The sequence below is a fragment of the Rhipicephalus microplus genome, chromosome X (genome assembly GCF_043290135.1).
Source record: "Rhipicephalus microplus isolate Deutch F79 chromosome X, USDA_Rmic, whole genome shotgun sequence".
NCBI lineage: Eukaryota > Metazoa > Arthropoda > Arachnida > Ixodida > Ixodidae > Rhipicephalus > Rhipicephalus microplus.
The window spans coordinates 492,433,602-492,444,784 of NC_134710.1; the positions used below are offsets into that span (position 1 = coordinate 492,433,602).

The 11,183-nt window shown below is 41.4% G+C and overlaps 1 protein-coding gene across 4 annotated transcripts in view; it reads left to right on the forward strand.

Annotated features, from left to right (window-relative positions):
- Positions 1–11,183, forward strand: part of LOC119161647 (low choriolytic enzyme) — a 1,178,895-nt gene that overhangs the window by 424,563 nt on the left and 743,149 nt on the right. For all 4 annotated transcript variants that reach the window (XR_012887764.1, XM_075880929.1, XM_075880927.1 and 1 more), the window contains exon 3: positions 1,268–1,445. Coding sequence is in view for 3 of the 4 variants with exons in the window: in XM_075880929.1 (XP_075737044.1) it covers positions 1,268–1,445 (178 nt within the window). In the remaining variant the exon portion in view is untranslated. The remainder of the gene's footprint in view (positions 1–1,267; positions 1,446–11,183) is intronic.

Consider the following 11,183-nt stretch of genomic DNA (forward strand, 5'->3'; position numbering starts at 1 on the left):
TCAATCATTGTCTTGAGATGGAATCTGAAAGTTGCACGTTCCAATCCCCGTGGTCAAGAGTGTTTTTTTTTCTTACGGGTGCTTTCTACATTTCTTTCAATACAATTATTTATTTAGTTTTTTTAGTGGCAGCTCGTCGGGGTGGTTCTGACGCTGTTTTACCCTCCAACATTGCCAGCACTCCAGCATCCACCATACGCCACCATACACCATGTGCGACCAATATTACCAGCACCAGAATCCACCATTCCTATGGTGGACGTTTTTTCAATAGGGCTGGTAGCTTCGATGGAAGAAAGCTGCATAACGGCTGGTCGCTAGGTCAGTCTTTTTGAAATGCATAATAATAAGTAAGCACCACCTAATGAGCACATATTAGAAACACAAACATGGTGTTAACCGTAGATGCTTGACTTATTTTCATGCAACCATGGTTATCGGACAATATAACTAGGAGGAAACTACGAGATAATTGAAGATGTTGAAAGTGTAAAATCTGCAGCCTGTAAATTTAACTCCATACACTGAAAACTTGAATTTGGTTACTAACAGTCGATGCCTGTATTACTTTCAGCCCCGCCGAGGTGGTCTTGTGTCTAAGGTACTCGGCTGCTGCCCCGCCGGTCGCGGGATGGAATCCCGGCTGCAGCGGCTGCATTTTCGATGGAGGCGGACATGTTGTAGGATCGTGTGCTCAGATTTGAGTGCACGTTAAAGAACCCCAGGTGGTCGAAATTTCCGGAGCCCTCCAATACGGTGTCTCTGATAATCGCATGGTGGTTTTGGAACGGTAAACCCCACATATCAATCAATCAATCAATGCATTCCTTTCACACATTGAAGCCTATTGGACAATAGTTGCAAGAGAATTAAAAGACAATTGAGAGCGTAGAAAGTGTAACGCCTATCAATGAAACTCCATATATGTGAGGCTGAAAAGCTCGTGCTGTTTATATGGCCCAACTACTTTGATTCCTTCTTTAGCTCTCAAGCTTGTGACACACTTGGTTGCTCGAGTGCTCCGGAATGAAGTAGCAAGTGGGTGAAAGTCGCCTAGCTGGTCACAACTTGCAAGGAAAAAGAACTATTGTACAAGCTTCAGACAATTAATGGCCAGTAAATACACATTGTATCTGGCGTAGCTTTTTCTATCTCACTGCTGTAACATGTTGTAATTCAGCCGTCCATGTTTTCACCACAATTGCATAGTTATATATTTTTTTACAAAGAGAATCTGACCTATGAATGCATTTGTTGATTTCTAAAGGTCGCTCTCGGAGTGCCTCAAAGCCATGGCTCCTCATATCTCTGTCCATGGGTAGTCCAGCTGAGCAGCAGTGCAATACAGTCAGCACCCACGCAAGCTAAGTCATGGGGCACACCTTTGGTGTACTGTGCAGGACAAAGCATATCGGTCCAGCATGGTGCTGACATCAGTAATACAGGTGAGTGTTGGTAGCAGCTGTATGAGCCCATTAAAATGAATTGACATATTTTAAGCATGTTTGTTGCTTATGATTATTTTTTCTGATGAAGAGCATTTTTCAATGCTTGCTTCATTAGGAAAATGGATGTGAGCAACAAGCACACTCATAACCAAGACATGCTTTGTGTCTTCTAGACTGGCCATTCGCTCCTCTACATTGTGGGATGAGCTGACTATTTTAGATAACTCTAAAGTTATGAACAACAGCTGTTGTGTTGTAAAACAGTGTAACTTGTGTGGCCTAATAAACTCATTTATAGTGGGCTTCTCGCACCTAATGTAAAGAAGGAAACGATACTTCATTGGCCTATACCTAGCAGAAGTTTCACGCTTTCTAAACTAACGTCATGTTTATGAACTTGTATCATAAAATATATTTTCAGTCGTCACTGTTTGTGTGTGTGTGTGTGTTCACACTTCTTTTCGTTTTTATCAGTTCTTGCTATTTGTAATTAGCTTCTGAAAATACGACAGCTAATTGTGAGCACATATTTATCAACTTTACATCTTTGGATGTAGCGTGGTTGTAACGATGATCTGTATTTTTCTAAGTTCCAGAAGCAACATATGATCAGGTGCTCTACGGTCATGTACAGTGCCTCTCGAACAAAGCACAGAAAATCAAGTAGAGAGTGACTACCAGTGACTGTGTCTTTCTGCCCAATGTTCACGTCAGCAGAAACAGCACACTTTAATGGCTAGAGCCGTTAGAATTGCACTCGTATAGTGACAATCCGTGCAGCTGTAGTTTAAACTATTAGCAATGAATTATTGTGCACTTCCTTTGTCACGCTTGAGGGTTTCTAATTAAACTTTGTGTGTAATATACCAAATTATGACACTGATGTAAAACACGCTGTAGTGGTAGAGGGCAAATGAATTTGAGGTACTTTAAAGTTTTGGCATGCATGTTATTCGAAGTGTACGTGTTTTTCTGCATTTCACTACCATGGAAAACAGCACCCATGGACGAGAATGGTAATCATGTTTGCATTTTTGTACAAAAAGTGAAGCCATTCATGCAGAAATATGGAATTGGTCAATATAATCATTTTGCATACACAAATATGTATAGCACTAAACATTTCATGTGTGAATAAGCTGTGGGACGGGGTTCTATGCGATATATTTGGGCGGGAGAGGATTGTCACTATTCCTGGTAAATCCAGCACTAGGTTTTAGTACTTGTGTAATGTTATCCCACTGCCTGTGCGTCTTCTTCAGCAGTCTACTTCTAAGTTTCTACTGTGTAAGTTTCACTTTTTATAGCGAAAGCTGTTAAGAGATCACTACTCGGATCACGCGTAGTTGTCTGCCGTCGCCATCGCCGGTGTCTGTAACCACATCGCGCAAAATCAGAGAAACAAACCTAGCACCAATGACATAGTGGGGCTGAAACCCGGGTCCGCTGGGTGCCAGCCCAGTACCCTACAATTGAGCCACACCGGTGCTTGAGACTTGCCTTAGGCAGGCTTGATATCGCGAAAGCAAAAGCAATCGCATTATTACGACTTATAAAGCGTCTTGAAACATCGAAACAACAACGTACTAGTCATCGCACAATGCGAATGGCGTAACGAGTGGGTCATCCAAGGCTCCGACAAATTACAAAAGCTTCTTCTTGCTCCCCCCATTTAACTGTGGCACAAACCCACTTCCGCCATAACTCCTCATCCTCGTCACTGCATGAATAATTGGTTCAGAATTATTTTCAAGTGTTTAGTGGTTACGAAGCTTCTGAGGAAAATAATGAAAAATAGCATAGCAAATGCCGGCCTACTATACCCAAACATTTTTATTATTAATGCCCTAGTGGGTATGAAGCAAGTATGCTTGCAGTAGTAAACCAATAATTGCTTTGAAAGGCTCTGAAAGGCCGCTCCTATAGCTTTCACTGTGACTGTGCTGCGACTTAAGCGCAGGCCTGGTGGTAATTTTATTGTAGTGTTCACTCGGATAGGTTGTTTTGATAGTGCAATTGAGTACTCTTCAATTGGCTTATAATCTATACATCTGTCTTCATATTAATACTGAAAATATTTATAATAATTGTTTATAGCTATATCATGCATTTACTTACAATTTTTCGGTCTGTACCCTGGTTTAGTCAAACAAGGGCTATAGGTGTGCTGTAATATTGAAGCTGATTATTAAAAACCATTTCAAAAGTGCTAGTAACGATGTCCTTATTCCGATTATTACTATATTTAGATAAACTGTAAGAACTCCGTGCAAATATATTAAAATTTTGGAAACCATGCACTGGTAAACCTCCTCATGTTCTTTCATTGTGGTTCGTGTTTCATGAACATACAACATCATTACTTTATTGTGGTTTAATTTAATGTGTGACATTATGCGTGTGTGCTGAGCAACATTGCAGTAAAGGCCAGCAGCAACATATACATGCAGTACACTGGAGCATCACCTCACATATTTATTTCACAAACCTTGCCCAGCGTTGAACTGAATTTTTTTCAAGCTGACTAAGAGACAGCTGTATGGGAAATGCGCTGATTGCTAACTTCGCAGCCTGTTTAAGAAATGTTTTTCGGAAATGGCATGGAGTTTAAAAGTGACAATAGAAGCAATATTTCCACCTAAGATCTTAGTAGCTCGGAAATGTTTTATTTATGTCTTGTCTGGAATTTCTTTCCACTGTACCAAATTTTCAGCCTACGTGTCCTATCATGGCTTGTTATTGTGTTGTGAGTGAGCCAATCTATGAAAACCAAAATAGAGTAATATTGCAAAAAAGTAATAAATTGCGATAAACGGCCTTTTTTTTCTAAGCATGACATATTCAGGGACATTCTTTTTATATTTTGTATAAAAACTGTTTATCAGTGGGACGCAGCAGAAACTGTGCATCAAGCTGTTCCAAGATTGTTCGAGATACGCCGAGTTCAGACGAAACAGTTTTGGAGAATTTTTCTTGTAACCTACTCTCTTTGAGGCTTAATATTCAAAACTGAGTGGATAAGAATTGTTGTTTTATAGCAAAATTTCTTATTATTTTCACCTCAGTGTATGTATGTATGTGTGTGTGTGTGGGGGTGTATGTATGTATGTATGTATGTATGTATGTATGTATGTATGTATGTATGTATGTATGTATGTATGTATGTATGTATGTGTGTATGTATGTATGTATGTATGTATGTATGTATGTATGTACGTACGTACGTACGTAGCCACCGGTAGCACATACCCGCTGCAGAGAGGGTATGTGTCACAGGGGTTGCGAGATGGGAGATGGCGGTACTTGGAGTGTTCACTAGATAGACGCACGGATGGACGCATGGACGGACGAACAGACAGAGGGATGGATGGACGCACGAACGGACGGACAGACGAATGGACGCATGGATTGCCGCATGGATGGTCGCGCGGTTGGACGGAAAAATGAACGAACGGACGGACGAAAGCATGGACGGGCTGACAGACGCTTCACCCCACGCATCATGATTCACTCCGTGATTATGCTGCGATTTTTTATTCTTTTATGGAGTTCCTTCCATAAGAATCTGTTTATCTTCTTTCTAGCTATCTTTCTTCTCTGCGATTATATTTTCGATGTCTTCTACCGCAGAAAATAATTGTAACCTCACACAGAATCGGCCTTCCACAAGATGTTTTATTTGCCACCGTACAGTCGTCAAAAAGAAATTGGGAAAAATGGAACCAACCAGCAAAGATTAGTTTAGAGCAGAGCTCCTTTACATAGCATTGCTTCTACACATTGCATTTGTCGAATATGTAGATTTCAACTGAACAATTACAATCGGAATATCTAAGCAGTTACCGGTGGCTGTACAGCCGCCCGAATCTTCAGCTATTGCGCGCGAGCGCCGATTTTTTTGTGCGTCAGCGCCGCACGGCGAAGCCATGTTGCGAACAGGGCGAGAGTAAAGAGCTAACCACTGGCAAGCGTATGCTCGCGCCCACGCGTCAGAAGCGACAAATGTGCCTCTTGGCGTGGATGTCGGAGGGGCATAGTCGATGAGGCGCAAGGGATCAAGCCGGGCTTGATATTTTTGCCACGCGTACACTACGTCACCACGCGTACAGTGGCGCCAAACAAGCAAAGGCTGCGCGCCAAAGAACTGAGGCCGTGATTGCTCCGAATACTGAGCCTTATGACCACCGCTTCGAAGGCACGGCAAAGTGCTGGAAGCAAGCACGGAAACTACTGCAAACATTCCTGAATTACCGTTTCGTAATCTCGAACAACGACATGATGAACGACTGTGAGTGCAACCAGCATGATGTGGTTTTGTGCTGAGTTCGTGTGACGCCGAAAAATCCAGCGAATGCTGGCCGGCTGTGCTTGCGCCGGTCCCAAGTGCGATTGTTGGCCGAGCGAAAACATTCTACAGACTACTGGAGCATGTCAGGGTTCCTGTGATTTGATCTGTGATTTTCTCTGCTAAAAGTGAGTGTAAACAGTCTTTGGAGGTGGGAAGCTTTGAGCATGAGCCCTCGCCTACCTAGGAGAAAATTCAGAGTGGTGTCATGTGCATCCGGCGTAGGCCCCAACCGTCGAGTTCGTCTGAACCAGCTCATGCGAGGAACATCAGCTGAAAAAAGTCGACGGTAGTTTCCGTTGCAACATAGACACCTAATACTACGCCCAAAACATTGCGTTGTGCATACGCAGTTTTTATCTGCACTGTGTTTACAACATTGGTATTCACCATCGCTGAAAGTTAACCTCGCGCTAGCCAACACATTTCGGTGATGTGAAAACGTACGTACTTATTTAACTGTATTCACGGATTTCACGACGCTGAAACATTCGTAGGCTTCGGTGGAAATGATTTTCGTGTGTTGCTAAGCTAATAACAAGCGTGTGCTGGTTGGTAGCAGTGTGATGTGACTTCGTGTCGGGTACCAGCGACGCTGACACATTCAGCTCCTAGTGGTCTCATTTTCATTCATGTAAAAGATAGAAACTCGAAGCTGTGTTTCTGTGTTGATCGAAAAAGAAAGTCGCATAATTAGGTGCTGTTTTATTGCCTGCTATTTCACTTCTCGCTTGTTCTGCTTCTCTGCCACGCTCAGTGGCATGCACGTCGTTTGGCAGCGTTTTAAAACACACATTCTTAATTTCTAGTACATTCTGATACTCAAAGCTGTAGGCATAGAATGGCACCTCTCCGTCGTTTTACAGTTTACGATAACACGCGTTTTGTTTACAGCCGGACAGATAACTGAAACCTGGTAAGTAAAAAGCACCTGATTTGAAATCAGCTGCATGATGAAACGACAGCAAGAAGAGAAGGTAAATACATTTAGGCACAGAATGAATGAAGGTGCACTAGTACTGTACTGCACTTTGCTTAGAAGAAATGCAAAAAGTGCCTCATGTGACTTATGAGACCATTGAAAACTTTGCACGTATTTATCTGTTCCTCCAGACTGTATAATGAGCTGAAAATAATATTAGATAGCTTTGAACATTGCATCTTTGTGTGTGTTTCCAAGAACTGCTTCAGTTTTGTTCAGTTTTTTACTATATGCAATAACTTGGACTACAGATGCATGCATTTAAGGATAATCAAAATATCAAGGTATTCATTTTAGCTATGTTAGAAAACTTGCCAAAATTTCTCTACATTTCTCTGGTGCGATGCTAGGACCGGTATGTGTCGCATCGAAAATTTTGGGCACGCTTTTTTCATTATGATGACATGCGAAAGCCTTCTACGCAGTGCTTAGCTGTAACCTCAAAACTAATATCTATCTTATCAAAAAGTGTCAAATGCATTTTGTAGATGTTAAATAATATTTAGGCTGCCAGAAAAAAGCGAAAACTTCATACACAGCACTGATCTGCAATCACAATCCAGCTTAGAAGCCAATTGTAGTGCTCTCTGAAACGTTCAAATAAAGTTATCAAACACTGGAATAATCTACTTGGTTTGTTTCGGGATACCAGTGTGTCTGACTTTTTGTAGGCACTTGTTCTATTTCTCTCATTTTTCATTTCTCTTTTTTCTATTTTTTTACCGGGCTACACTCAGGAGGCAATAATATTTCTTTACGTTGGATCACTTAACGTAATATTACAGTTTGAATGCTTACGTTTTGTGTTTAGGTACATTACTCTGCAGTATCCCCGCAGTGGGCTGCATTATTTGAAAATAAATAAGTATACCATCTCAAAGCGTTCAACGCAGTGCTCGGTTCCAATCTCATGACTGATATCTGTTGCATCCTGAAGTGTCGGCTGTGGATTGTCGCTTCGGAGAATATTTTGACTACATACGATGCCCAAAAGCATTCTATGCAGTGTTTGGTTCCTATCTTGTGACCAATATGTGTTGCGATATTGTGCTTTCTTGCAATAGAGGAATATTGTAAGACATACATCATCAAAAGTTTTCCATGAAGAATTCAGTTGCAATTTTATTATTGATATCTGTAACATCAAGAAGTGTCGGGTGGTTTTTGTCGCTTTAGAGAATATTTTGGCTGTGGGCAATGCTCAAAATCTTTCCACACAGGGATCAGTTGTAATCTTATCATCGATATCTGTGACACCACGCAGTGTTGGGTGTGGTTTTGTCGCTTCAGAGAATATTGTGACCAGAGACAAGGTTGAAAAGTCTTCCATGCAGAATTCAGTTGCAGTCTTTTGAGCAATATCTGTTGCATGATGAAGTGTCAGGCACCGTTAGTTGCGCTAAATCATATTTTGACTACAGGCAACGTCCTAAAGCATTCTATGCAGTACTTGGTTCCTAACTTATGACCAATATCTGATGCATAATTGTGCAACCAGCTGTGCTTTCTTGCATTAGTGAAAGATTGGTATGAATATATTATCAAAAAGCCTTTCATAAAAGGCTCAGTTGCAATCTTATGATCGATATCTGTGACATCACGAAGTGTCGGGTGTGGTTTGTCACTTTAGAAAATATCTTGGCTGCAGATAATGTTCAAGAGCCTTCAATACAGGGTTCAGTTGTAATCTAATGATCGATATCTGTAACATCACGAAATGTCGGGCGTGGTTTTGTCGCTTCAGAGAACATTTCAACTAGAGACAAGGTTGAAAAGTCTTCCATGCAGAATTTAGTTGCAGTCTTTTGAGCAATATCTGTTGCATCATGAAGTGTCAGGCACCGTTGGTTGCGTTAAACCATATTTTGACTACAGACAATGTCCAAAAGCATTCTATGCAGTGCTTGGTTCCTAACTTATGACCAATATCTGATGCATAATTGTGCAGCCAGCAGTGCTTTCTTGCATTAGTGGAAGATCGGCATGAAGACATTAATCAAAAGCCTTCCATACAGGCTCAGTTGCAATCTTATGATCGATATCTGTAACATCACTAAGTGTCGGGTGTGGTTTGTCGCTTCTGAGAATATTTTGACTACAGGCAACGTCCAAAAACTGTTCCATACGAAATTTAGTTGCAGTCTTTTGAGCAATATCTGTTGCATTATGAAGTGTCAGGCACAATTAGTTGCGTTAGAGCATATTTTGACAACAGACAATGCCCGAAAGCATTCTATGCAGTGTTTGGTTCCTATCTTATGACCAATAACTGTTGCATCATTGTGCTTTCTTGCATTAGAAGAAATTTACACGACATACACCATCAAAAGCTTTCCACAGACGGTTCAGTTGGAATCTTATGATTGATATCTGTAACATCACGAAGTATTTGTTGTGGTTTGTCGCTTCTAAGAATATTTCGACTGAAAACAATTTCCGAAAGTCTTCCACACAGAATTCAGTTGCAGTCTTTTGAGCAATGTTTGTTGCATCATGAAGTCTCAGGCACAGTTAGTTGCGTTAGACCATATTTCGACTACAGACAATGATTAAAAGCATTCTATGGAGTGTTTGGTTCCTATCTTATGACCACTATCTGTTGCATCATTGGCAGCGAGCTGTGCTTTCTTGCATTGAAGAAAATATGTAATACGGACATCATCAAAACCTTCCTATACAAGGTTCATTTGCAAGCTTATGATCGATGTTTGGGACATAACGAAGTGTCAGGTGTTGTTTGTCGCCTTAGAGAATAGTTTGACTGCAGACAATGTTTGGGAGCCTGAGATACAGAGTTCAGCTGCCTTAATTTGAGCAATATCTGTCACATAATGAAGTGTCAAATACAGTTAGTTGCGTTAGAACAAATTCCGAATAAATACAAAGCCCGAAACATTGTATGCAGTGCTTGGGCCTAATCTTATGGCCAATATTTATTGCATCATTAAGAGCCATCTGTGGTTTGTTGCGTTTGTTGTATTAGAGGGCATTTCTGTCGCAGACATCATTCGAAAGCCCTCTTTATAAAGTTCATTGTACTCGTAAGGTCTAAATCTCACACATCATAAAGTTTCGGGTGCGATTATTAGGATAACAAGAGTGCTATAAATTACGAAGTGAAAATGTAGTAAGTGTGCCAGAATATTGACAATAATAATGAATTTGTTGGTGCAGCTATAGCAACCTGGTAATTTATACACTTGCTAAGTCAGCCCCATGCATCCACATAATAGAAAGGCGGGCACTACGCCGAACCTTACTTCTCTCCCTCTCCCCCCCCCCCCCCTTAGGGAGAGCCCTGCACACGCCTACCCTACTGAAACGTTTCGTATGTGAGTCCAATAATTCCATATGTTTTCATAAAGAATACATATGTTTCCTATATATTTTCCGTATATTTCCATAAGATTCTTACGGAAACATACGGAATTATTGGACATCGCATACGGAACGTTTCAGTAGGGTATGATAGATGCACAGTATCCTAGACGCGAACTTTCGTTTTCGGGAGCGGCGCACGCACTGATGTTGATTTCTGGTGTATACTGCTGTAGTTACTTTTCTCACTGCGATCTCAATTACTTCTAAAATAATCAAAACTGTGGTGGGTCAAGCACAGTCAATATTTCAACACGCTGTCATATCTTCGGCAACGTACGAACCTGCTCCAGTTTAGAACGCGCCGTTTTCTCTGAACTTAGACACTTTTAAGCCAAAATATCAAGCAACACTGTGCATCAGCCTTGAACGCGTGAGCGGGTGTGCTCCTATACTCACCGTAAACAGCTAAATAGACACCTAAATGGACGGCCGCCATCTTAAGTCTCATTCCAATTCTCACGTAGCCAGCAAAATAGACAGCTCTGAGAAGACCACATCGTAGAGAAGTACGATGCAGGCTACTTTGCAGTCCAAACAAGATTATGGCTCAGTGAATCACTCCGATAGATGGAATCTCGTCGGAATGGTCGTCTGCACACAAGCAAAGCTTCTCCAGGCGTTCATTGTGAGTAAAGTTTAACTTTTCTAAATTTCAACCCAAAATGAGCCAGAAAATACCACTGTTACGTTTGTTTATTTTAACTTTCTCTTCTCGCCATGAAGTGGCACAACGTCGCGTAAAAGCCGTCCAGACGTGTTCCAATTCTCAGACAGCATGGTCTTGATGCTATCTTCTAAGCAGTCTGCGTAGACTGTCTACGTGCTGTCTAAGAATGGGAACACAACCAGCATCACCGCGGGGTGTGTTCCAGTACTCACCGTAGACGGTTAAATAGACAGCTAAATGGACGGCGGCCCTCTTAAGTTCGATTCCAGCTCTCACGTAGTCGGAAAAATAGACAGCTTTGGGAAGACCGCATCGTAGAGAAATACGATGCTGGCTACTTTGCTGTCGAAACAAGATGGT